Source organism: Hyla sarda, chromosome 4 (genome assembly GCF_029499605.1).
Source record: "Hyla sarda isolate aHylSar1 chromosome 4, aHylSar1.hap1, whole genome shotgun sequence".
NCBI classification, from domain to species: domain Eukaryota; kingdom Metazoa; phylum Chordata; class Amphibia; order Anura; family Hylidae; genus Hyla; species Hyla sarda.
In genome coordinates this window covers 285,551,605-285,579,521 of record NC_079192.1, presented here as the reverse complement: position 1 = coordinate 285,579,521, position 27,917 = coordinate 285,551,605, and the positions used below count along the sequence as shown (strand labels likewise).

At 45.7% G+C, this 27,917-nt stretch overlaps 2 protein-coding genes across 11 annotated transcripts in view; one reads left to right on the top strand and one right to left on the bottom strand.

Annotated features, from left to right (window-relative positions):
* METTL25 (methyltransferase like 25) overlaps window positions 1-27,917 on the top strand; it is a 260,766-nt gene that overhangs the window by 26,992 nt on the left and 205,857 nt on the right. For 4 of the 9 annotated variants that reach the window (XR_008892719.1, XM_056574428.1, XM_056574427.1 and 1 more), the window contains exon 1: window positions 27,684-27,817. The exons of the other annotated variants lie outside the window; for them this stretch is intronic. The gene's annotated coding sequence lies outside the window, so the exon portion shown is untranslated. Of the gene's footprint in view, window positions 1-27,683; window positions 27,818-27,917 lie in introns of those variants that run through there. 9 annotated transcript variants of the gene reach the window in all.
* On the bottom strand, window positions 503-27,766 carry CCDC59 (coiled-coil domain containing 59). Of its 2 annotated transcripts, none has more exons than XM_056574433.1 (4): window positions 27,604-27,766; window positions 19,063-19,288; window positions 18,285-18,375; window positions 503-769 (listed from the first exon to the last, which is right to left on the bottom strand). In XM_056574433.1, the coding sequence occupies exons 1-4, from the start codon at window positions 27,686-27,688 to the stop codon at window positions 608-610; spliced, it is 564 nt and encodes a 187-aa protein (XP_056430408.1). In that variant the 5' UTR covers window positions 27,689-27,766; the 3' UTR covers window positions 503-607. The 2 variants fall into 2 exon arrangements, with proteins under 2 accessions (XP_056430408.1, XP_056430407.1); XM_056574432.1 differs by having other exon boundaries at window positions 27,424-27,761.

Genomic DNA, 27,917 nt, shown 5'->3' with positions numbered 1-27,917 from the left:
TCAATAGCTATAATCACAAATAATTGTTCTGCCGCAACTATCTCTTCTGACTTCTTGACACACGACCGAACATCTCTTTTCTCTGTGGGGAGGGGTAAGCTGTAGCCAGACAGCTCTGGCAGCAGCTTTTCTTTCCCACAACAATAGGGACAGGCAGTTGAAATCCAACATGCTCAACCCTTCTCTCCACCAAATAAGTCTGCCAGAGAAGACCCAGGAAGCCATCGGATTCCTTAGACAGTGGGTTCAGCCAATGCTGGCTAAGGTGGAGGATAAGAGATAAGCAGCTGTCAGGAAGGTTTGGGACACTTCTCTATATAAAAAAAAAAAGTAAAATAATACAACCCTTGAGGCTAGTTTTCAAACACCTCTCTCAGTTGATTTTCTCTTACACAAAATTCCGACTCCCGGAAATGTCATGGCTGACTTAAACAACTTACAACAAATTCAGTTTTTTCCCTTCTTGGTTTATTTGGTGTTGTATACAAGTATTTGTTAAAACAATACAAAAACAAAGAAGTTACGCAGAAAGCCTCTCACATGAAAGGATGTAATGTCACAACGCACCACTGATGATGCATCCTGTAAGAAGTTGATGTAAAATAAGTTAAGATTTGCTTTGAATCTTCTTCAGCAAGTATTCCATTTGTACATTGAAGTCAGGCTGTCCTTTCTTTGTTTTTGCACTTAGTGCTTTATAGGCTTCAGTTCTTCTCTCTTTGTAAAGTTTGATTGCTTCTTCTCTTTTCCGCCTGTTGTTCTCTGCCTCCTAAAATACACACAAAATGCATTTTTTATAACAGCAAGTGAACACACTTATATCACCTTTGTAACCTAAATGGGTATTCGAGATACTAATAATTTTATATTACATACCTACATACATACCTACCTCGTTCCTTGGTTAGTACCTTCCAAACAGACTTGTCTTGGCAGTGGTGGCCGCTCAGCGGAGAGAGCAAGTTAGGGGACTATGCCCCTTTTTTCCATTGCTGTCCCAGTAATTAATAATGTAAATGTATATATCTATTTGTGCATCCATCCTCTCTGGAGAAAGTGGTTCTAAACTTTTAAGATGTGGTGTGATGTCTGCCTGACATATTAAAAGTTTTTCGTAAAGATAGGGACACATTAAAGGGGTATTTTGATATAATACTCCTTTGAAGTGTCCCTATCTTTACGAACATCAAAATGGAGGAAAAAGATAAAATACGCGGGTTCTCGGCGCAAACCTTCTCATAAAATCACAGTTAGTGACATGTAGAAGAAAAGTCCATTAGGTAGCCAGTACAAACAAACACGTTTCAAGGCCTTCACTAGCCTCTTTCTCAATGTTAAAATATGGCATATACAAACAGTGCAGTTTATAAAGCTAAAAGGGCGCTAAAAGATAGTTGACTGACACTGATCTGACATCAGTACTTCTGCCAGAGACGCAGGGCAATGACGTGCAGTGTAAACAGTGTCCATGGTATTCTGCTCATTGGTTGAATGTTTGTACCTATAAATAGATGTATATCAATGTGTATAGGCTTGTGTCACTAAAAACTTGAATTTACCATACAGTATACAGGCTTGTATTTACCATACAATATACACACTTCTATTTACCACACTGAATACACGCTTGAATTTTCCACACAGTATTACACGCTTGTATTTTCCACACAGTATTACACGCTTGTATTTTCCACACAGTATTACACGCTTGTATTTTCCACACAGTATTACACGCTTGTATTTTCCACACAGTATTACACGCTTGTATTTTCCACACAGTATTACACGCTTGTATTTTCCATACAGTATTACACGCTTGTATTTTCCATACAGTATTACACGCTTGTATTTTCCATACAGTATTACACGCTTGTATTTTCCACACAGTATTACACGCTTGTATTTTCCACACAGTATTACACGCTTGTATTTTCCATACAGTATTACACGCTTGTATTTTCCATACAGTATTACACGCTTGTATTTTCCATACAGTATTACACGCTTGTATTTTCCATACAGTATTACACGCTTGTATTTTCCACACAGTATTACACGCTTGTATTTTCCATACAGTATTACACGCTTGTATTTTCCATACAGTATTACACGCTTGTATTTTCCATACAGTATACACGCTTGTATTTTCCATACAGTATTACACGCTTGTATTTTCCATACAGTATTACACGCTTGTATTTTCCACACAGTATTACACGCTTGTATTTTCCATACAGTATTACACGCTTGTATTTTCCATACAGTATTACACGCTTGTATTTTCATACAGTATTACACGCTTGTATTTTCCATACAGTATTACACGCTTGTATTTTCCATACAGTATACACGCTTGTATTTTCCATACAGTATACACGCTTGTATTTTCCATACAGTATAACACGCTTGTATTTTCATACACTAGAACACGCTTGTATTTTCATACAATAGAGCACGCTTGTATTTTCATACAGTATGACACGCTCGTATTTTCATACAGTTTGACACACTTGTATTTTCATGCAGTATGACACGCTTGTATTTTCATGCAGTAGGACACGCTTGTATTTTCATGCAGTTTGACACGCTTGTATTTTCATGCAGTTTGACACGCTTGTATTTTCATGCAGTTTGACACGCTTGTATTTCCATACGGTATGACACGCTTGTATTTCCATACGGTATGACACGCTTGTATTTTCATACAGTATGACACGCTCGTATTTTCATACAGTGTCACACGTGTGTATTTTTATACAGTTTGACACACTTTTATACAGTAGAACACGCTGGAAACTGCATACTAGGTTTTACTGAGAGTGGATCATGAGGTACAGTAGGATAGGGAGCTGTTTAGTCAGTCCATTCAGCAAGTTCAGGTGGCGAATATGCACGTGGTGTCTAGATGGTAGCTATGGCTTCTGGTGAGGTAGGTGTCATTATAGAGATGTCCGCAGTACTATTGGATACTCGCTGAGGGGGTTGGGACCATGGCCTGAAGGTTGGGTCGGCAGCTCAGGCTCTGGTATCACTTAAAGAGCACCTGCCATCAACAAAAACGTTTAATATGTTGTTCCTAATCATTAATGAAGACATATTGTAATATATCTTCATTAAAAAATATTAATATTTATACCAGTTTTTTCATTTTATACTTTTGGCCACTAGAGGTCTCTCTTCTATCCCTGGTCTGGAAGCAGCATCCTATGCTTTGCATAGTAAATGTACAGCTCTTAGGACTAATGCTGAGGGCACTGGTCTTTTCCTAGGAAGTTCAATGCCTGTCAATCATACATGAGCATCACTGTGAACTAGAAGCCTACACCACCTCCCCCGCCCCTCAGCACCTGTTATCTTATCCATTGTATCCTCTCCCTGCTCTGTGGTGTCATCTTACTTCTGTCACTGTAATAGCTCCTTCCCCTGGTTCTTCTCCCGACCCTCACATTATATTTGTCCAGTCATTAGGGAGCTGTCATGTATGTACTCCATCACACATAGCAGTCATTAGGGAGCTGTCATGTATGTCCTCCATCACACATAGCAGTCATTAGGGAGCTGTCATGTATGTCCTCCATCACACATAGCAGTCATTAGGGAGCTGTCATGTATGTCCTCCATCACACATAGCAGTCATTAGGGAGCCGTCATGTATGTCCTCCATCACACATAGTCATTAGGGAGCTGTGCAGTATATCCTTCATCACACATAGCAGTCATTAGGGAGCTGTGCAGTATCCTCCATCACACATAGTCATTAGGGAGCTGTGCAGTATATCCTTCATCACACATAGCAGTCATTAGGGAGCTGTGCAGTATCCTCCATCACACATAGTCATTAGGGAGCTGTGCAGTATATCCTCCATCACACATAGCAGTCATTAGGGAGCTGTCATGCATGTCCTCCATCACACATAGCAGTCATTAGGGAGCTGTGCAGTATATCCTCCATCACACATAGCAGTCATTAGGGAGTTGTCATGCATGTCCTCCATCACACATAGCAGTCATTAGGGAGCTGTGCAGTATCCTCCATCACACATAGCAGTCATTAGGGAGCTGTCATGTATGTCCTCCATCACACATAGCAGTCATTAGGGAGCTGTCATGTATCCTCCATCACACATAGCAGTCATTAGGGAGCTGTCATGTATCCTCCATCACACATAGTCATTAGGGAGCTGTCATGTATCCTCCATCACACATAGCAGTCATTAGGGAGCTGTCATGTATCCTCCATCACACATAGCAGTCATTAGGGAGCTGTCATGTATCCTCCATCACACATAGCAGTCATTAGGGAGCTGTCATGTATCCTCCATCACACATAGCAGTCATTAGGGAGCTGTCATGTATCCTCCATCACATATAGCAGTCATTAGGGAGCTGTCATGTATGTCCTCCATCACACATAGTCATTAGGGAGCTGTGCAGTATCCTCCATCACACATAGCAGTCATTAGGGAGCTGTCATGTATCCTCCATCACACATAGCAGTCATTAGGGAGCTGTGCAGTATCCTCCATCACACATAGCAGTCATTAGGGAGCCGTGCAGTAGGTCCTCCATCACACATAGCAGTCATTAGGGAGCTGTCATGTATGTCCTCCATCACACATAGCAGTCATTAGGGAGCTGTGCAGTATCCTCCATCACACATAGCAGTTATTAGGGAGCTGTCATGTATGTCCTCCATCACATATAGCAGTCATTAGGGAACAGTCATGTATGTCCTCCATCACACATAGCAGTCATTAGGGAGCCATCATGTATCCTCCATCACACATAGCAGTCATTAGGGAGCTGTCATGTATGTCCTCCATCACACATAGCAGTCATTAGGGAGCTGTCATGTATGTCCTCCATCACACATAGCAGTCATTAGGGAGCTGTCATGTATCCTCCATCACACATAGTCATTAGGGAGCTGTCATGTATCCTCCATCACACATAGCAGTCATTAGGGAGCTGTCATGTATCCTCCATCACACATAGCAGTCATTAGGGAGCTGTCATGTCCGTCCTCTCTCCCCTGCTGTGACTTATTCTGACCGTGCAGACTTATCTCCTCCAAGACAGAGCAGGGGGATGTGAAGGAGCTGTGCACCTACGTCTTCTCTCCCCTCCCCCCCGCTCTGTGTTTTCCTTTCCCCCCGCACACTATAAACCTCCCGTGGTAGATGATGTCCTCTGCAGACACAGCAGGGGGGAGGGGCTGTGTACGTCCTCGCTCTCCCCCTGCTGTGTCTGCCTGTGTAATGTAGAGCTGCGTCCTACATGTGAGATTTCCGAACCTAAAGGGGCGTGGCTTAATTATACACTGCAGACGTGCTGCGAGCTCGGGCAGGAGCTGAGGGGAGGAGCGGTTCGGTTTTCTCACGGGTTCGGAAATCTCACCTCACACGTCCTTCCCCTGTACAGTGCTTGTATGAGCGCTCCTGGGAGGGAGCGCAGAATACAAGAAGAGGGCGGAAGCAGCAGTCCCGGCCTGGCTTCATGTGACGTTGCGCCTGCCGGGACACGCCTCCTTCCGCTCCTCTGTGAAAGAGCGCTCCTGAGCTACCGAATCTGAATATATAAACGTATTTACATGCGGTTTACACCCGCAATAAACACAGGGATAGGCTTAGTTACAGTTAGGGACAGATGGGCAGGGGGATTAGGGAAAGTTTAGTTGATGACAGGTGCTCTTTAAGTGCATATTACATACTACTCCCCTAGACATGCTGTTTTTGCCCTCTTAAGGTGTACCCCCGACAGTGGCCCGGGCACACCTCTGCCGCAGATTAGGTAAGGTAGGTTATGTCTTGTATTCTTGTTACAGGATAGGAAGTAGTGTTAAAGTTACATCTTGGTATGTTAGTGTCAGGATCGTACCAGGGGAACGGAGTCTAAGGGGTTACTGGTTTTCACCAGAGCCCGCCGCAAAGCGGAATGGACTTGCAGCGGCAGGTAACCCCCAGGTCGTTCCACCCGATAGCGACTCAACCCCAACTGACGGCTGAGACAGGCGCGGTACAAGGGATTAGGCAAGAGCAAGGTCGGACGTAGCAGAAGGTCAGGGCAGGCAGCAAGGATCGTAGTCAGGGGCAACGGCAGAGGGTCTGGAACACTGGCTTGGGACATACACAGGAACGCTTTCACTGGCACTGAGGCAACAAGATCCGGCAATGCTGGGAATGGGAAGTGAGGTTTTATAATGAGGGCACAGGTGTGAGTGCTGATTGAGCCAGGCGCCAATCAATGGCGCGCTGGCCCTTTAAATCGCAGAGAGCCGGCGCGCGCCGGGACGGAGCCGACGGGGGACAGGACAGGTGAGGGGATTGGGATGCGAGCCGCGAGCGGGCACGTCCCGCTACGCGGGTCACATCCCCGCCAGTAACACTGATGCAGCGCTCCCGGTCAGCGGGTCTGACCGGAGCGCTGCATGAAGGTGAACGCCGTAACAGTTAGGTTAGGTAGGCGTACGTTCCATACGCACTGAAAGGCCCTAACCATAATTTAAAGGTTGAATGACAACCTGGATTTATGTGAGGGGCCTGGGTGGTATAAATACCAGTACGTGCAGGCTCAGGTGCACGTTGGACCTCACGCTGTCCCACCCATCAGCCCTCCCTCTTTTTTCAAGTCTTCCTTCAGCCTCATATAGGGTATGTCATCTTAAGGTGTACCCCCGACGGCGGCCCAGGCACACCTCTGCCGCAGATTAGGTAAGGTAGGTTATGTCTGGTATTCTTGTTACAGGATAGGAAGTAGTGTTAAAGTTACATCTTGGTAAGTTAGGTTAGGTAGGCGTACGTTCCATACGCACTGAAAGGCCCTGACCATAAACATCTATTTATAGGTAGAAGAATTCAACCAATGAGCAGAATACCATGGACACTGTTTACACTGCACGTCATTGCCCTGAGTCTCTGGCAGAAGCACTTACGTCAGATCAGTGTCACTCAACTATCTTTTAGCACCCTTTTAGCTTTATAAATCACACTGTTTGCACTGTTTGTATATGCCATATTTTAACATTGAGAAAGAGGCTAGTGAAGGCCTCGAAACGCATTTGTACTGGCTACCTAATAAATGGACTTTTCTTCTACATGTCACTAACTGTGATTTTATGAGACGGTTTGTGCCGAGAACCTGCGGATTTTATCTTTTTCCTCCATTTTGAGGATTATACATTCGGCTGTAGAACCCTGACTGCACAGACATTCCAACACTGTTACTGGTGGTTGTGTCTGGCACACAACCAAAAAAGGTGAGCGAGATTGCCCCTATCCCGTATTTATATGGATGCACATTTTTCCCACTATCTAGACTACTATCCCATGAGAAGCTCTGCTTTGTTTTTTCAGACACATTTACCTATCTTTACGAAAAAAATTTGATATGTCAGGCAGACATCAAACCAAAATTTCACAAGCAAGACCACACCACTTTCATCAGAGAGCATCTTCTTAAAGTGAGTCTATCAGAGCGATAGACTCACTTTAAGAAGATGGAGTAGATAAACAAGAGCAATCCAGCATCCTTTTCATCTTGAAATGTGTTTGAATAGTATATATACACGTGACAAAATATTATACATTTCAATATGGAAAAGATGCTTTTCTCTATTATGTAAGACAGACATATGAAGTTTTGATTGCACAGGGTCAAGAATGTTCAGACCCGGATGATATCGTGATATCGCTGGGAGAAGCACACAGTAGTGTGCTTCACTACCTAGCTAGCCATGATCTCCGTGTTCTAAAGGAATTAAGTAATGTAATAGACAGACCACTATTTTTAATGTTCAGGGACTCTATAGTGAAAGGGACTGTTGCCCAGGACTGGCACATGGGAAATGTGGTGCCAATATTTAAAAAAAGGGTTTAAAAGATGACCCCGGGAATTATAGACCTGTTAGTTTAACCTCGGTTGTATGTAAATTGTTTGAGGGTTTTCTAAGAGATGCTATTTTGGAGTATATTGATAAAAATAAATGTATGACTCCATATCAGCATGGATTTATGAGGGATCGTCCTGTCAAACTAACCTGATCAGCTTTTATGAGGAGAAGAGCTCCAGACTGGACCAGGGGGAATCGCTGGATGTCGTATATCTGGATTTTTCCAAAGCATTTGATACGGTTCCACATAAAAGGTTGGTGCATAAAATGAGAGGGATTGGGCTGGGGGAGAATGTGTGTAAGTGGGTAAGTAACTGGCTCAGTGATAGTGATAGAGGGTGGTTATTAATAGTACTTATTCTGATTGGGTGACTGTTACTAGTGAGGTACATAGTTACATAGTTAGTATGGTTGAAAAAAGACATACGTCCATCAAGTCCAACCAGGGAATTGAAGGAAGGGTGTAAGGGGATAAGGGAAGGGATGTAGTTTTATAATTCTGCATAAGCATTAATGTTATTTTGTTCCAGGAATGTATCTAACCCTGTTTTAAAGCTGTTAATTGTTCCTGCTGTGACCAGTTCCTGAGGTAGACCGTTCCATAAATTCACAGTCCTCACGGTAAAGAAGGCGTGTCGCCCCTTGAGACTAAACTTTTTCTTCTCCAGACGGAGGGAGTGCCCCCTCGTCCTTTGGGGGGGTTTAACCTGGAACAGTTTTTCTCCATATTTTTTGTATGGGCCATTTAAATACTTATATACGTTTATCATATCCCCCCCTAAACGTCTCTTCTCTGCACCCTTTCCAACTCCGCAGTGTCCCTTTTATGGACAGGCGACCAAAACTGAACATACATATTAATTAACGGGATCAGATTTTTATGGAAAAATCGGACAGAATACAATTTTTTGCAATCAGATTCCGTCCAATTTTATGGTCCGATAATCGGATGGGTAAATCAAGATGTGAACCTAGCCTTACAAGTTTACTAAAGATGAAGGGGGAAAAAAAACAACAGACAGGAATAGTACCGCACCATTACACGGGCACCTCTATAACCAGATGGGGTTACCTTTAGTCACCCCAAAAATTGAAGGCAGCAGAAAACACTGCCAATCCTACAGTCCGTACACCAGTGGAGTGCCCAGCCAGCTGACAGGACTTCTAGGAATGGTGGTGATGCCAGAGCGCCCATTGTATGATGACAGGCTGGGCATCCAGAGCGTCACTTCGGGCAAGTCTACTGCGTTATTCCCGGCACATGTAAGGACAGACATAACCACTGAAATACTGCAGGAGGCCGGATCCCTTACCCCGATATTACACGTAACATTCACGCCCTGAGAACCGCTAACCTTATCACAGCTCACGTGAGCGCCCTGGACACGGGCAGCAGCTCCTCCAGCCCTGACGGCGCCCTGATAAGTAGCGTCAGTCTATACATAGAGCGCTCGATGTCACCGACCACAGAGGTCCGTCTTGGGTCCTGTTCTATTTAATATATTTATTAACCCCTTCCCGCAGAATGGCTTATCTATAAGCCGTGATGTGCAGGCAGTTAACTAATCACAGCTTATATATATATGACACGCAGTTAACCCGGCAATGTGCAGCATCGCACGGGTTAACTGGCAGAAGTCCCGCTGATTCCAGCAGGGGACAACTTCTGCAACACCCCCCAGGACCATCTGTCGATGGTCCTGGTCAGCGATCACTGCGATTGGTCCCTGTGGACCAATCACAGTGAATGAGCTGACTGGGGGGTAAAGTTAATTTCCCCTGCTCTGCTCGCCGCTATAAGTCCGAGTAAAGCAGGGGAAGATGACGCCGAGAGCAGCGGTGGGGACCGCGGCACTTACAGAGTACCGGCGCCAGGCTCTCAACAGCTGGAGGCACACGGGTTGGCGGCGGGTAAGTTGAGGAGGCGGCAGCGGCATCTACATCAGAGGCAGTAGTGAAGCTCTTCGCTGCTGCTTCTGGTAGTTTCAAAACTACAACTCCCAGCATGCCCTTTGGCTGTCTGGGCATGCTGGGAGTTGTAGTTTTGCAACATCTGGAAGGCCGCAGTTTGGAGACCACTGGGCAGTGGTCTCCAATCTGTGCTCTTCCAGATATTGCAAAACTACAACTCCCAGCATGCCCAGACAGTCCAGGCATGCTGGGAGTTGTAGTTCTGTAACATCTGGCCCTTCAGATGTTGCTGAACTACAACTCCCAGCATGCTGAGAGTTGTAGTTTTGCAACATCAGGAGGGATACAGTTTGGATACCACTACACAGTGGTCTCCAAACTGTTCTCCTCCAGTTGTTGCAAAACTACAACTCTCAGCATGCCCTTCGGCTGCCTGGGCATGCTGGGAGTTGTAGTTTTGCAACAACTGGAGGCACACTGGTTGGGAAACATTGTCTGTTTTTTAACTCAGTGTTTCCCAACCTGTGTGCCTCCAGCTGTTGCAAAACTATATCTCCCAGCATGCACTGAAAAACCGTACATGCTGGGAGTTGTAGTTTTGCAACCGCTGGAGGTGCACGGATTGGGAACCTCTGAGTTAAGTAACAAACGCTCAGTGTTTTGCAAACAGTGTGCCTCCAGCTTTTGCATAACTACAAACCCCAGCATGCACGGACAGCCAAAGGGCATGCTGAGAGTTGTAGTTTTGCCCCCCCCCCACAATGTGAATGTACAGGGTACATTCACACAGGCGGATTTACAGTGAGTTTCTCGCTGCAAGTTTGAATTGTAGCAAATTTTCCGCTGTAGCTCAAAACTCGCTGTAAACCCGCCCGTGTGAATTTACCCTAAAAACACTACACTACACTACCACATAATAAAGGGTAAAACACTACATATACACCTCCTTAAACTGTCCCCCCCCCCCCCCAATAAAAATGAAAAATGTATTGTACAGCAGTGTTTCCAAAATGGAGCCTCCAGCTGTTGCAAAACAACAACTCCCAGCATTTCCGGACAGCCACTGACTGTCCAGGCATGCTGGGAAATTAGAAACAGCTGGAGGCACCCTGTTTGGGAATCACTGGCGTAGAATACCCCTATATCCACTAGGGATCGTCCGATTATCGGTATGGCCGATATTATCCGCCGATAATAACGATTTTGGGCATTATCGGTATCGGCAATTACCTTGCCGATAAGCCGATAATGCCCCGCCCCTCGCACCGCCCCCACCGCAGTGTAACGCAATTTCTCCTGAGTACAGAAATACCCCATATGTGGTCGTAAAATGCTCTGCGGACGCACAACAAGGCTCAGGAGTGAGAGCGCACCATGTGCATTTGAGGCCTAAATTGGTGATTTGCACAGGGGTGGCTGATTTTACAGCGGTTCTGACATAAACGCAAAAAAATAAATACCCACATGAGACCCCCTTTTGGAAACTACACCCCTCACGGAACGTAACAAGGGGTATAGTGAGACTTAACACCCCACAGGTGTTTGAAGAATTTTCATTAAAGTTGGATGGGAAAATGAAAAAAATAAAATAATTTTCACTAAAATGCTGGGGTTGCCCTAATATTTTCATTTTCAGAAGGGAAAATAGGAAAAAAAAAGCCCCCCAAAATTTGTAACCCCATTTCTTCTGAGAAAGAAAAAAACCCATATGTGGATGTAAAGTGCTCTGTGGGCGAAGTACAATGCTCAGAAGAGGAGCGCCATTGGGATTTTGGAGAGAGAATGTGTCCGAAATTGAAGGCCATGTGTGTTTACAAAGCCTACATAGTGCCAGAACAATGGACCCCCCAACATGTGATCCCATTTTGGAAACTACACCAGTCACAGAATTTAAAAAGGGGTGTATGACACAGGTGTATGACAGATTTTTGGAACAGTGGTCCGTGAAAATGAAAAATTTTATTTTTCATTTGCACAGCCCACTGTTCCAAAGATCTGGGCTCCTTCTCTTCTGAGCATTATAGTGCTCCAGCAGAGCACTTGATGTCCACACATGGGGTATTTCGGGGGTCATTTTCTCCTATTACCCCTTATAAAAATGTAAAATTTGGGGGAAAAGCTGAATTTAGTGAAACATTTTTTTTTTTAATTTACACATCCAACTTTAACGAAAAGTCATCAAACACCTGTGGGATGTTAAGGCTCACTGTATCCCTTGTTACATTCCTTGAGGGGTGTAGTTTCCAAAATAGTAGGCCATGTGAGGGTTTTTTGCTGTCCTGGCACCATAGGGGCTTCCTAAATGGGACATGCCCCCCAAAAATCATTTCATCAAAATTTGCTTTACAAAAGCCAAATGTGACTCCTCTTCTGAGCATTGTAGTTCGCCCGCAGTGCACTTGACGTGCACACATGGGGTATTTCCATACTCAGAAGAGATGGGGTTACACATTTTTGGGGGCATTTTCTACTATTACCCCTTGTAAAAATGTAAAAATGGGGGAAAAGCAGCATTTTAGTGAAAAAAAATAAAAATTCATTTACACATCCAACCTTAACAAAAAGTCGTCAAAAGTCGTTCAGAAAAACTCACCTCTCCAAAATCCCAGTGTCCCTCCTTCCCTTCTGAGCCCTCTACTGCGCCCGCCGAATACTTTACATACACATATGAGGTATTTCATTATTCAAGAGAAATTGGGTTCCAAATTTTAGGAAGATTTCTCTCCTTTTACCCCTTGTAAAAATTCAAAAACTGGGTTTACAAGAACATGCGAGAGTAAAAAATGAAGATTTTGAATTTTCTCCTTCACTTTTCTGCTATTCCAGTGAAACACCTAAAGGGTGCAGTTTTTATAATGGGGTCATTTATGGGGTATTTCTAATATGAAGGCCCTTCAAATCCACTTCAAAACTGAACTGGTCCCTGAAAAATTGAGATTTAGAAAATTTTGTGAAAAATTAGAAAATTACTGCTGAACTTTGAAGCCCTCTGATGTCTTCCAAAAGTAAAAACATGTCAACTTTATGATGTAATCATAAAGTAGACATATTGTATATGTGAATCAATATATAATTTGGAATGCCTATTTTCCTGATAAGCAGAGAGCTTCAAAGTTAAAAAAATGCAAAATTTTCAATTTTTTCATCAAATTTTTGAATTTTTCACCAAGAAATGATGCAAGTATCGATGAAATTTTACCACTAACTTAAAGTAGATTATGTCACGAAAAAACAATCTCGGAATCAGAATGAAAGGTAAAAGCATTCCAGAGTTATTAATGTTTAAAGTGAAAGTGGTCAGATGTGAAAAAAACACTCTGGTCCTTAAGGCCAAAATGGACCTGGTCCTTAAGGGGTTAATGACCTTGTAGAGGGGTTGAATAGTAAAGTAGAAATCTTTGCAGATGATACTAAACTCTGTAAAGCGGTAGAGGTAACACAATAGAGGACAGTGAACTGTTATAAATGGATCTGGAAGGGTTGGAGGTTTGGGCTGGGAAGTGGCATATGAGGTTCAACACTGATAAATGTAAGGTAATGCACATGGGAAAGAAAAATGCGGGCTGGGATTATGTGTTAAATGGGAGAACACTTGGGACGACTGATGTGGAAAAGGACTTGGGAGTCTTGGTTAACAGTAAATTTAGCTGTAGTGACTAGTGTTGGGCAGCTGCTGCCAAGGCAAATAAAATCATGAATCATGGGGGGCATCAATAGGGGCATAGTAGCCCATGACAAAGAAATAATTCTACCACTGTACAAATCACTAGTCAGACCACACATAGAATACTGTGTACAGTACTGGGCACCAGTGTACAAGAAAGATATAGGGGAGCTGGAGAAGGCTCAAAGACTGACAACCAAGGTGATACGGGGAATGGGAGGACTACAGTACCCAGAAAGATTATCAGAATTAGGGTTATTTAGTTTAGAAAAAAAAAGGCTGAGGGGAGACATAATAACTATGTATAAATATATCAGGGGACAGTACAGATATCTCTCCCATGATCTATTTATACCCAGGACTGTATCTATAACAAGAGGGCATCCTCTACGTCTTGTGGAAAGAAGGTTTCTACACAACCACAGAAGGGGGTTCTTTACTGTAAGAGCAGTGAGACTGTGGAATTCTCTCCCGGAGGAGGTGGTCATGGGGAACTCTGTAAAAGAGTTCAAAAGGGGTCTGGATGCATTTTTGGAGAATAATAACATCACTGGTTATGTATACTAGATTTATAGGGACAGATCCAGGGATTTATTCTGATTTCCATATTTGGAGTGGTAAAGGAATTTTTAAGCTCTAATATGAGGGTTTTTTGCCTTCCTCTGGATCACTGATTCCCAATCGGGGTGTCCCAGCACACTGGTGTGCCGTTCGACACTGCCTGGGGCGCTGTGGGATTTTGCCGTGAATGTTTAATTTTTTTTCCTTCTTTTTTTTTTACATTTCCCGTCCCAGCCTGCGCTCCTTTGACTCATGGCGCCGCAGGGGGGAAGGGAAGCCTGCATGCGTACTGCGCACACAGTGTCTCTGGGCGTTCCCCTCCCCCCTACGTCCCCCTCCGGCACAGTAAGTCAGAAATGGTGCCCTGCTACACCGAAGAGGGGAAGATGCCGTGGAACTACAAGCTGCGCCCTGTGCTGGCTTTCTTAAGGTACTGCACCCTTTCCACCCCCTCACGGCATCCATTTCCCAGTCACCCATCCCCCCCCCCAGTCATTCATGTCCACCCTCTTGTCATCCATATCCGTCTTGTCCACCCCTTGTCCTTCCCTGCCACCCATGTCCACCCCCCCTATTCTACCACCCCCCACGTCCCCTGTCACCCATGTACACTCCTCTACACCCGTCACCCATGTACACTCCTCTACACCCCTCTGTCACCCATGTACACTCCTCTACACCCCTCTGTCCCCCATGTTAACTCCTCTACACCCCTCTGTCACCCATGTACACTCCTCTACACCCCTCTGTCCCCCATGTTAACTCCTCTACACCCCTCTGCCACCCATGTACACTCCTCTACACTCCTGTCACTCATGTATACTCCTCTACACCAATCTGTCAACCATGTACACCCGTTTGTCACCCCCTACTCCCCTCTGTCAGCCATGTACACCCCTCTACACCCCTGTTACTCATGTACACTCTTCTACACTCCCCTGTCACTCATGTACACTCCTCTTCACCCCTGTCATCCTTTTTTTTTTTTGCTTGTCAACCCTGGTAGGGGTGCCCCGAGCCGAAAAAGGTTGGGAAACACTACTCTGGATCAACTCAGTAGGGACTCAGGTTGAACTTGATGGACTCTTAGGGATATAGGTTGGACTTGATGGACTCTGGTCTTTTTTCAACCTTATGAACTATGTTACTATCTCCATCTAGCTGCCCTGGACATGCTCCATTATAAGTCGATGGTGTCTGTCCAGGTCGAGATTTCAGCCAGCCACCAAGATAAGCGTGCTACCAAAACTGTCTGTCTGACAGAGGTAAAGTCCTGGGAAAAAAAAGTGTGGGAACTCACCCAAGATTCCCACTCAAGGGCTGGTCCTGCAGGATTCCTGCTAATGGGAACAGTGTGCCTGCTGTGTTAAAAGTGCAGGAACTCAGTTTCCATGAGTTCCTGCAGGACTTGAGCCCTGCTGCCTGACATAAGTTTTTCTAAATGACAGGGACACTTTAAAGTGTATATATGTATATATATATTTTTTTTAATTTAAATCCCTATTACTAACATTAGTTTGTAGAAAAAAAAAAAGCTGTGTTGATTGTTACCAAATTGATGACTAAGGCTGGGTTCACACTACGATTTGTAACTACGGTTCCCGTATACGGCTGGGAGGAGGGCGGGGCTTAATCGCAGCGCCCGCACTCAGCCGTATAGGGGAACCGTAGTCAATGAATGTCTATGAGCCGACCGGAGTGAACCGTAGCCTCCGGTCAGTTGCTTTTTCGGCCGTATGCGGTTTCCCGACAGTAGGCAAAAACGCAGTCGACCACGTTTTTGCATGCGGTCGGGAAACCGCATACGGCCGAAAAAGCAGCCGACCGGAGGCTGCGGTTCACTCCGGTCGGCTCATAGACATACATTAAATACGGTTCCTGAATACGGCTGAGTGCGGGCGCCATGATTAAGCCCCGCCCCCCCTCCTCCCAGCCGTATACAGGAACCAGGGATGTGGAAATTATATCGCCCGACGCCCGGGACATGCAGTTTTGGGCGCTGGGCAGGTGGATTCTTCCGGCATGCTTCGGGCAAGCAGCTCTAAATGCCGGAAGAATTTGAAAAATGTGCGCAGCGTTTGTATTGTACCTGCGGCCTCCTTCCTGAAGCGGTGCGCACTATCCGTGACGTCATAGGAAGGACGCCGGGACGCATAGGCAGCGGTGTGACGCTGACGTCCCGTGCGGCGCCTGGGATGACGTCACCTGACGCGCGCATCATGGATCCCCCAGCCGGCACATCGTGCATCCCCCAGCCCGAAAGCAAGGTCCTGCGATCTTTACAGGCAGCAGTAAGTGCAAAACGTCCATAGAGATATTTTTGTAAGGGGGTATACTTGTTTAAATAGGAACCCTACCTGGGTGATCATGTATATCTGGGGGCCTGTACACCAATTGGGAACCCCTATCTCTTTATCAGGTGGGGCTCCAGCTGTTGCAAAACTACAACTCCCAGCATGCTAGGACAGCCAATGGCTGTCTGGGCATACTGGGAGTTGTAGTTTTGCAACAGCTGGAGGCTTCCTGGTTGGAGAAACAGCGGTATACTGGCTGCACAGTGTTTCCCAAGCAGGGTGCCTCCAGCTGTTTCAAAACTACAACTCCCAGAATGCTCGGACAGCCAATGGCTGTCTGGGCATGCTGGGAGTTGTAGTTTTGCAACAGCTGGAGGCTCCCTGGTTTCTAGAAACAGTGGTATACTGGTTGCACAGAGTGTCACAGCTCACTCCCCCACTGTGACACACAGGTCCCAGCACATAGAAGATGCCCTATTATCCTTAGGTGCGGGCGGCGAAAATGCACGTTTATATAAAAAAAAATACCATTATTCGGTATGAACAGGTATACCGCCCAGCCTTAGGGGTCATATATATCTGGGGGCCTGTACAACTATTGGGAACCCCTATCTCATCATCATCGCCCCCCCGCAGCGCGATCGTGGGGGGAGATCCACTATAGAGGTAGCCGGAGGACTTACCTCTGCTTCCTGCTGTCCCGCTCTGTCATTGATAGATCCTGGCTGGACCAGGCTCTATCAATGGATCACAGAGCACACAGATAAATAGAGTTCAATAGAATTCTATTCATCTGTCTGAGGAATCTAATGATTCCTCCTATAAATCTGATAAAGTGTAAAAAAAAAAAAAAGTTTTAATAAAAGTTTGAAAGACACATTAACCCAGTGGTCTTCAAACTGTGCCCCTCCAGATGTTACAAAACTACAATTCCCAGCATGCCAAGACAGCTGTTGGCTGTCCCGGCATGCTGGGAGTTGTAGTTTTGCAACATCTGGAGGGCCACAGTTTGAAGACCGCTGCATTAACCCCTTCCATGTTAAAAGTTCAAATCACCCCCTTTTCCTATATAAAAACATGTAAACATAATAAAAATAAACATATTTGATATCGCTTCGTGCGTAATTGTACAACCTATTAAAATATAACATTATGTATCCCGTACGGTAAATGTAAAAAAAAAAAAAAAAAAACAACCCACAGATTTGCAATTTTTATAATATCCCAGAAAAAAAAAAAAAAGTTAAAAAGCCAGATCAATACCAAAATGGTACCGATACAAAAAACAGATTATGGCGCAAAAAATGAGCCCTCATACAGCCTGGTATGCGTAAAAAAATAAAGCTACAGGGGTTAAAAAATGGCAATTGAAAAAATTTGAAAAAGTTCAGAATTAGTAAAACATGGCGTAAATTACACAAATCTGGTATTGCTGTAATCAGGCGCCTAAAGTATCAAACTAACATGTTACCTCAACCACAAGGTAAATGGCGTAGAAAAGAAAAACGACCAAATCGGCAAAATTATCTTTTACTATTTCAATTTCACTTCACCTAATATATATTTTTTGGTTTGGAGAATATGTTATTGAAAAATGAAAAGGTATCATTATAGTAGGTAGTTATGGCTATTATATAGGGCGAGGAGGAAAAAATCAGAGTGTAAAAGTGAAAATTGGTCCGGACAAGTGGATCGTCATGAGGGACAAGTGGATCGTCATGAGGGACAAGTAGATTTTGCTCCATGTTAGTCCCGTGGACAAGTAGTTTTTTTTATAAAATTTCCACACCCCTGGGGAACCGTAGTACAAATCGTAGTGTGAACCCAGCCTTACTGTCCTAAGTGACCAGTGCCGTGACTGTCCAAATCCCACAGAAGTCACTTTCTCTACGCACTTTGAAAACCTCTTTAAGTGTTACAACTAGCCTCATGGAGACAGTGATGTTAAACAATTTGGCATCCTTACTTCTCTTTTCTTTGCACGCTCCTGTTGTACCCGTTCATATTCTTCTTTTGCTTTTTGATTTGAAGTTTTCTTCCTAAACGTTTTCTTTGGTCTGTACAATATAAATTAATAGATTAAACCATGCAAATAAAGAAAAGAAAGCATGTATTCTTCTTCCAACCCTCTATTAGCCAGAGCAGAGATCCAATGGAAAGGTCAGGCCAAAAGGGGGTGGGGTGTCGTCTGCCGTAAAAAAAGAAGATTGTTTTCAACACAGGGTGCCTCCAGTTGTTTCACCACTACTGAGCATGCCCTGACAGCCAATAGATGTCAGGGCAAGCTGGGATTTGTAGTTGTGAAACAGCTGGAGGTACACAGTTAGGAAAACAATCATGGCCTGTATAGATAAGCTAAGGGTGTATATATGAGCTAAGGGTGGAAGTCGGCCCCCAGCAGGCATCAGTGACATCGTGCCTGCTGGGGAAGTCTGCCTGGTAAGTGAGCACGCTGCCAGGTAGACAAAAAGCAATTTCTAAGATAGTAAAAAAAAAATAAAAAAAAAAAAAAAATAAAGGCAGGGAGGGAGTTAGGGATAGATGGGCAATAGGCAGGGACAGAAAAAAAGGATGGTGGGAGCTACTATTTAACTTGCAGAGCACTATTTGGCCCCCTGATAACTTCCCCTAACAGCATCAGTTTCTGCCCACCCTATAAGATCATTGTAAGGGGTCCTCCAGATTGGAAATATCTGAATAAATAACATTCCCGGATTGATAAGTAGTTATTATTATGACCTTACATTACTTCTTTCTCTTTGTCTGCTGTCTCGGAGGTCTCATTTTTAGGTTTTCTTTGTTTTTCTTGACTTTTCAGTCTTTCTTCCTCAGCCAAGTAGAGATGCTTCAGATGTTCAGGATAGTTATCACTATATGAGACTTCCTTAGTATTTGCCTTCTTTTGTTTTCTTAGCAGCTTTTTATATTGGAACTGAATTTTTTCCTTTCTCCACAAAGCAAATCCTTGTCCTAGAGAAAAAAAATTGAGACTGATAAGAAAGAGGTCATATAAGTAACAGCATGTGGGCAAGTCAGTGACAGGTACTATACTGAGGCTTGTGTTTAAAGTCACTAATGATTTTCATAACTGCAATATGGCCAAACAAGAGTAGTGAAAGTTACTGAATGATAACAAAACAATACAACGAGAAAATAATCTAATATGTAAGTCCAAAGTGTCTCCATATGTGTTGATTATAACAGGTCAGATGTGTGACATAAACTGCACAACCAAAAAGGTGGAATTTTTCCTGCACTCCCAATGGAATAAATGGTATTCATTGGTATTAAACTACTGACATTCAAAACACTTTTCAAGATAAAGCTTGAAAAGGGAAATCCTAAAACGTGTTCTTAATGCCATGTCTTCTATGCCACTATATACACTGATTGTAGCCATTTGGAGCGCAGAGAAAACTCCTTTCTACCTTTTTGGTTGTGCTGTTTATGTCAGACGTCAGAGATGCCAGGCAGGGACCGCACACAATATAAAGGGCTATCTGCATGATCATTTGCATTTATTGACTATTCACAATTTTTTATGTATAATAAGTGATATAAAGGGGGAAAAAAAATTTTAGGAGCTGGGTGGGGGATTTTTATTTTTGAACTTTTTACTAGTCCCACAGGGGACTGACAGCAATCACCAGATCACTGCTGAAATACACTACACTAGTATACTAGTGCAGTGTATTTTGCCTGTCTGCATAACCCTCAAAGGCAATATACCCAGCCATGCTGCACAGAAGGGTCGAGGGAAACAGACATCACTGGCAAGCCTAGAGCCTTCACAAGACCCCCAGCTGCAATGGCTGAAGATCGCAGGGGACGAAACTTTGATGCAAAAGGTACCGTATTTTTCGCCATATAAGACGCTCCGGCATATAAGACGCACCCAATTTTAAAGGAGGAAAATCTAGAAAAAAAAGATTCTGAACCAAATACTGTAGTAAAATATTTTATATCAGTATAGTTCCCCCACAATAGTTGGCAGTATAGTTCCCCCACAATAGTTGGCAGTATAGTTCCCCCACAATAGTTGGCAGTATAGTTCCCCCACGATGGTAGGCAGCTCCTCCCCCCTCCCCCCCACAATAGTTGGCAGTATAGTTCCCCCACAACGGTAGGCAGCTCCTTCCCCCTCCCCCCCACAATGATTGGCAGTATAGTTCCCCCACAATAGTTGGCAGTATAGTTCCCCCACAATGGTAGGCAGCTCCCCCCCCCACAATGGTTGGCAGTATAGTTCCCCCACAATAGTTGGCTGTATAGTTCCCCCACGATGGTAGGCAGCTCCTCCCCCCTCCCCCCCACAATAGTTGGCAGTATAGTTCCCCCACAACGGTAGGCAGCTCCTTCCCCCTCCCCCCCACAATGATTGGCAGTATAGTTCCCCCACAATAGTTGGCAGTATAGTTCCCCCACGATGGTAGGCAGCTCCTCCCCCCTCCCCCCCACAATAGTTGGCAGTATAGTTCCCCCACAACGGTAGGCAGCTCCTTCCCCCTCCCCCCCACAATGATTGGCAGTATAGTTCCCCCACAATAGTTGGCAGTATAGTTCCCCCACAATGGTAGGCAGCTCCCCCCCCCCCACAATGGTTGGCAGTATAGTTCCCCCACAATAGTTGGCTGTATAGTTCCCCCACAATGGTTGGCAGTATAGTTTCCCCACAATAGTTGGCAAGTTCCCCCACAATGGTAGGCACTGGCAGCTCCCCCCCCCACAATAGTTGGCAGTATAGTTCCCCCACAATGGTAGGCAGCTCCCCCCCCCCCTCCAAAATGGTAGGCAGCTCCCCCCCTCCACAATGGTTGGCAGTATAGTTCCCCCACAATGGTTGGCAGTATAGTTCCCCCACAATGGTTGGCAGTATAGTTCCCCCACAATGGTTGGCAGTATAGTTCCCCCACAATGGTTGGCAGTATAGTTCCCCCACAATGGCTGGCAGTATAGTTCCCCCACAATGGCTAGCAGTATAGTTCCCCCGCAATAGTAGGCAGCTCCCCCCCCCACAGACATACAGCTTCCAGCCATATACAGTGTATGGCTGGAGGCTGTATCTCTGTGTAATGCCCCCACAGTGATCCGGTCACTGCTCCTCTGGCCCAGTGTCACATCTACTGCTATGGCCTATGGACCATAGCAGTAGGTGCCGGGACCGGAGGAGCGGTGACCGGAACGCTGAAGATTACTCACTGCCGGTCACTCACCAGGCCCCGGTCGGCGCGTCTTCCTCCGGTCCTCCGGCGCCTCTATGGTTGTACGCACGGGACGTCACTGAGGTCCCGTGCGTACAACCATAGAGAGGCAGAGGATCGCAGGAAGACCGCAGGAGGACCGGAGGAGGACGCGCATCGGCCGGGGAATGGTGAGTGACCCGCGGACAGCCTTATGTCCCGAAAAGATTTTTCGGGACATAGGGATGTCCGGCATAGGAAAACCTATGATTTTATCTGCCCGGGCCGGCTCCTGTGTGCGGCTGCAGGCGGGGGCCGGCCAGAGCAGGTAAAAACTAATACTGTATATTAAAAACCAGGGGGCCTCCAGCTGTTGTGAAACTACAACTACCAGCATGTCCAGACAGCCTTTGCCGGTCCGGGCATGCTGGTAGTTGTAGTTTCAGAACAGCTGGAGGCCCCCTAGTTTTTAGTATACAGTTATTAGTAATTCACTTGCCCGGCGCCCGGAACTGTATGTTCCAGGCGTAGGGCAATAAACATAGCCGGTGTGAGGTGAAAAATTCACCGGCGGTCATGAGGCTGCTGCGGGTGGGGAGCGGGTAGTCAGCACCAGTACCGCACCGCCGCAGCCTCTGTACTTACCGCTGACTTCCCGCTCTCGCCCGCAGCAGCCTCGGGCGTATATTCGCCGTATAAGACGCACCAACTTTTCCCCCCACGTTTTGGGGAAGAAAAAGTGCGTCTTATACGGCGAAAAATACGGTAAGCTGCTTGCAAGCATTCTTCATATGCAGCCGTCATGATTTGACAGGGGCATGAGAAGGGTTAAACTACCCAAAGCAGATGTTTCTCCACATCCAGGTATTTACAGCTGGCTATCATACTGACATACATACTTGTCCAATGGGGGACGAGGTGGTGAAGTACTGCAGCATTGCTCGCCTCCTCGCTCCCTCACTCCAGCCAGAGTAACAATTAGGTTACGGTCTTCAAGCACGCAATCTAGAGATGGGGCTTAGTAATGTAGGAGTCATGTAGGAGAGGGAAGGATGGGGGAGCGAGGAGGCGAGTCATGCTGCTTCCCCTTCAGCACGTTGACATTACCCCTTGGACACACATATGCCCATCAACTGTGGCACTGGTAAAATGAACTATTATCTATCTGATGGTGTCTGCACCATATATATTTATGACCTAGCTGGCACATCCACCTTTGTGAGACCATCTTTATGGTGTACTGCCATATAGTCATGTGCACATCCACCTTTGTGAGACCATCTTTATGGTGTACTGCCATATAGTCATGTGCACATCCCCCTTTGTGAGACCATCTTTATGGTGTACTGCCATATAGTCATGTGCACATCCCCCTTTGTGAGACCATCTTTATGGTGTACTGCCATATAGTCATGTGCACATCCACCTTTGTGAGACCATCTTTATGGTGTACTGCCATATAGTCATGTGCAGATGTACAGCAGGCAGCTACTGCAGCAATGGATTATGTCCACAGTGACCATTCTTTATAGATATTGGGTGAGATTCATCAAAACTTGTGCTAAGGAACAGTTGACCAGTTGCCCACAACAACCAGATTGCTTCTTTCATTTTGCAAAGGAGTTGTTAACCCCTTAAGGACCCAGCCATTTTACACCTTAGGACCCGGCCATTTTTTGCACATCTGACCACTGTCACTTTAAACATTAATAACTCTGGAATGCTTTTACTTATCATTCTGATTCCGAGATTGTTTTTTCGTGACATATTCTACTTTAACATAGTGGTAAATTTTTGTGGTAACTTGCATCCTTTCTTGGTGAAAAATCCCAAAATTTGATGAAAAATGTGAAAATTTTGCATTTTTCTAACTTTGAAGCTCTCTGCTTGTAAGGAAAATGGATATTCCAAAAAATTTTTTCTTTTTATTCACATATACAATATGTCTACTTTATATTTGCATCATAAAATTGATGAGTTTTTACTTTTGGATGACACCAGAGGGCTTCAAAGTTCAGCAGCAATTTTCCAATTTTTCTCAAAATTTCCAAAATCACAATTTTTCAGGGACCAGTTCAGGTTTGCAGTGGATTTGAAAGGTCTTCATCTTAGAAATACCCCACAAATGACCCCATTATAAAAACTGCACCCCCCAAAGTATTCAAAATTACATTCAGTCAGCATTTTAACCCTTTAGGTATTTCACAGGAATAGCAGCAAAGTGAAGGAGAAAATTCACAATCTTCATTTTTTACACTCGCATGTTCTTGTAGACCAAATTTTTAAATTTTTACAAGGGGTAAAAGGAGAAAATGGATTGTTATTTTTGTAGCCCAATTTCTCTCGAGTAAGCACATACCTCATATGTCTATGTAAAGTGTTTGGCGGGCGCAGTAGAGGGCTCAGAAGGGAAGGAGCGACAAGGGGATTTTGGAGAGTACGTTTTTCTGAAATGGTTTTTGGGGGGCATGTCGCATTTAGGAAGCCCCTATGGTGCCAGAACAGCAAACCCCCCCCCCCCCACATGGCATACCATTTTGGAAACTAGACCGCTTGAGGAACGTAACAAGGAATAAAGTGAGCCTTAATACCCCACAGGTGTTTCACGACTTTTGCATATGTAAAAAAAATATATAATTTTTTTCACTAAAATGTGTGTTTCCCCCCAAATTTCACATTTTTGCAAGGGTTAATAGCAGAAAATACCCCCCAAATTTGTAACCCCATCTCTTCTGAGTATGGAGGTACCCCATAAGTTGACCTGAAGTGCACTACGGGCGAACTACAATGCTCAGAAGAGAAGGAGTCATATTTGGCTTTTTGAGAGCAAATTTTGCTCGGGGGGCATATCGCATTTAGGAAGCCCCTATGGTGCCAGAACAGCAAAAAAAAAAAACACATGGCATACCATTTTGGAAACGAGACCCCTTGAGGAACGTAACAAGGGGTACAGTGAGCATTTACAACCCACTGGTGTCTGTCAGATCTTTGAAACAGTGGGCTGTACAAAATGTTTTATTTGCACAGCCCACTGTTCCAAAGCTCTGTCAGACACCAGTGGGGTGTAAATTCTCACTGCACCCCTCATTACATTCCGTGAGGGGTATAGTTTCCGAAATGGGGTCACATGTGGTTTTTTTTTTTGCGTTTGTCAAAACCGCTGTAACAATCAGCCACCACTGTGCAAATCACCTCAAATGTACATGGTGCACTCTCCCTTCTGGGCCTTGTTGTGCGCCCCCAGAGCACTTTGCGCCCACATATGGAGTATCTCCGTAGTCGGGAGAAATTGCATTACAAATTTTGGGGGGCTTTTTTCCCTTTTACCTCTTGTCAAAATGAAAAGTATAGGGCAACACCAGCATGTTAGTATAAAAAAATTATTTTTTACACTAACATGCTGGTGTAGACCCCAACTTCACCTTTTCATAATGGGTAAAAGGAGAAAAAGCCCCCCAAAATTTGTTAGGCAATTTCTCCCGAGTACGGCGATACCCCATATGTGTCCCTAAACTGTTGCCTTGAAATACGACAGGGCTCCAAAGTGAGAGAGCGCCATGCGCATTTGAGGCCTGAATTAGGGATTTGCATAGGGGTGGACATAGGGGTATTCTACGCCAGTGATTCCCAAACAGGGTGCCTCCAGCAATTGCAAAACTCCCAGCATGCTTGGACAGTCAACGGCTGTCCGGCAATACTGGGAGTTGTTGTTTTGCAACAGCTGGAGGCTCCATTTTGGAAACAGTGGCGTACCAGACGCTTTCATTTTTATTGGGGAGGGGGGCTGTGTAGGGGTATGTGTATATGTAGTGTTTTTTTACTTTTTATTTTGTGTTAGTGTAGTGTAGTGTTTTTAGGGTACAGTCACACGGGCGGGGGGTTACAGAGAGTTTGAGCTGCCGCGCAAAATTTGCTGCATCGCAAACTTGCAGCCTGATACTCACTGTAAGCCCCCTGCCCATGTGAATGTACCCTGTACATTCACAGGGGGGGGGGGGGGGGGGGGACCTCCAGCTGTTGCAAAACAACAACTCCCAGCATGCACAGTCTATCAGTGCATGCTGGTAGTTATAGTTTTGCAGCAGCTGGAGGCACACGGGTTGGGAAACACTGAGTTAGGAAACAGACAATGTTTCCCAACCAGTGTGCCTCCAGTTGTTGCAAAACCACAACTCCCAAACATTCTCAGGCATGCTGGAAGTAGTAGTTCGGCGACATCTTTAGAGCCAGATGTTGCCGAACTACAACTCCCAGCATGCTTGGAGTTGTAGTTTTGCTACATCTGGAGGACTACAGTTTGCAGACCACTAATACAGTGGTTCCCAATCTGTGCCCTTCCAGATGTTGCAAAACTACAACTCCGAGTATGCCAAAACTGTCCAGGCATGCTGGGAATTGTAGTTCGGCAACATCTGAAGGGCCAGATGTTACATAACTACAACTCCCAGCATGCCTGGACAGTAAGGGCATGCTGAGGATGTGTAGTTTTGCAACATCTGGAAGGGCAGAGTGGTCCAAAAACTGTGGACCTCCAGATGTTGCAAAACTGCAACTCCCAGCATGCCCAGACGCCAAGGGCTGTCTGGGCATGCTGGGAGTTGTAGTATACAGGGTCCCATTACAGCAATGCATGTCGCTTTACGGCGACGTGCATTGCTGTAAAGGGCCCGACCGCGGCTGAAGATCTACTCACCTGTCGCCGCCGCCATCTTCATCGCCGGGATCGGGTCTTCAGGGATGAGGTAAGTACCAGGGCCGGGCCCCAGCACTCCCCCGTCCCCCGCCGCGTCCTCCAGTCTTCCTCCCGTCCTCTCCGGACTTTCAGGGGCCGGGCAGGGCGGGCGGAAGTAACCGCCAACCCCCCCCCCCCCCCCCCCGCGATTGGTCGGTCCTGGCTGTCAGCCGGGATCATGCAAAATTACCAGGCGGTCGGGTCCCAGAGACCCGATCAGCCCGGTATCGCCGCAGATCGCAAGGGCGATTTCCCTTGCGATTTGCGGCGACCTACATGGCCCCCCTCGGCGTTTGCCCTGGATGCCTGCTGAAGCATTTCAGCAGGCATCCGCTTCCGATCTCTGCCCGGCGCGCGGCAGGGACCCGAAACATCCAGGGCGTTAGTTTAGGCACTGGGTCCTTAAGTACCAGGGCGCCGGGGCGTAAAATTACGCCCTGGGTCCTGAACAGGTTAAAGGAGTATTCCGGGCAAAAACATCTTATCCCCTATCGAAAGGATAGGGGATAAGATGTCTGATCGTTGGGGGGCCTGCCGCTGGGACCCCCCGCGATCTCCCTGCAGCAGCCCGCATCCTATGCGTAGCTGCGTCTAAAGTTTCGGAAACAGCCCGGCTTCGCCACGCCCCCTCCATTCATTTCTATGGGAGGGGCGTAACGGCTGCAACGCCCCCTCCCATAGACATGAATGGAGGGGGCATGGCGTGACGTCCCTGTCTCGGAAGGCCGGAGGTTTCCGAAAGTTCAGAAGCAGCTACGCATAGAATTCGGGCTGCTGCAGGGAGATAGGGGATAAGATGTTTTTGCCCGGAATACCCCTTTAAAAATAAAAGAAGCGAGCTGATTGGTTGCTATGGGCAACTTTTCCTCAGTTTTCCAAAATCTCCCTCTATGTCCACAGTGAGCATTCTATATAGATATTGGGGGAGATTCATCAAAACTTGTGCTAAGGAAAAGTTTACTAGTTGCCCATAGCAACCAGGTTACTACTTTCATTTTTGAAAATGCCTCTAAAAAAAAAAACAAAAAAAAAAAACGATCTGATTGGTTGCTATGTGCAAGTTGTCAACTTATCCTCACCACAGTCTTATTATGCGATTGCTTTCCTCTGGTGATGACTGGCGTGCACTGGTCGCACTGCGCATGCTCCCTGAACACACATGCCCAACCTGCCCCACGTGGTCGTCTCCTCACCTTCTTTCGCGCTTCCCTTGAACAACTTTTGCTCTGGATTTGGCCTCCATCTCCGCTTCACTTTACCGTCAAAGCTCGGTCTCTTCCCAGGAACTCTGTCGCCTTTAGTCCCCTGCACGTCTTGTCTCTTACCCCCCGGGGCCTCACGTTTACCTTTCACCTTTAATTGCCCATCGTTACCTAACGCTGCTCGGCCTCTACGTCCGAAATTTCGGTCTCTCTTTCTGTACTGTACGGATACGGACGACGCACTAGTCGGTCCCATATTGCTACTCCTTGGCGTCGACTGACAATGACGTCATCGCCCGACTCTTCCCTTCGAGCCACGTGATTTGAGGCGTCACGTGTTTCCATACGTCACTCTCCTGGAGCTAGGACCAGTCAGACGTGTGTGGTGAGTGTGTGCTGCTGGGAGTGCGGGCAGCATGTACTGTAGTGTTTTCCAAACAGTGTGCCTCCAGCTGTTGCAAAACTACAACTCCCAGCATGCCCGG

Excerpts from the sequence above, each read along its gene's own strand:
- CCDC59 (XM_056574432.1), bottom strand. The coding sequence starts at position 27,688 with ATGGGACCGACTAGTGCGTCGTCCGTATCCGTACAGTACAGAAAGAGA. Across the intron at positions 19,289-27,423 it reads CAAGGGAAGCGCGAAAGAAG|GACAAGGATTTGCTTTGTGG; the intron begins GTGAGGAGACGA and ends TTTTTTCTCTAG. Across the intron at positions 770-18,284 it reads AGCGTGCAAAGAAAAGAGAA|GAGGCAGAGAACAACAGGCG; the intron begins GTAAGGATGCCA and ends TGTGTATTTTAG.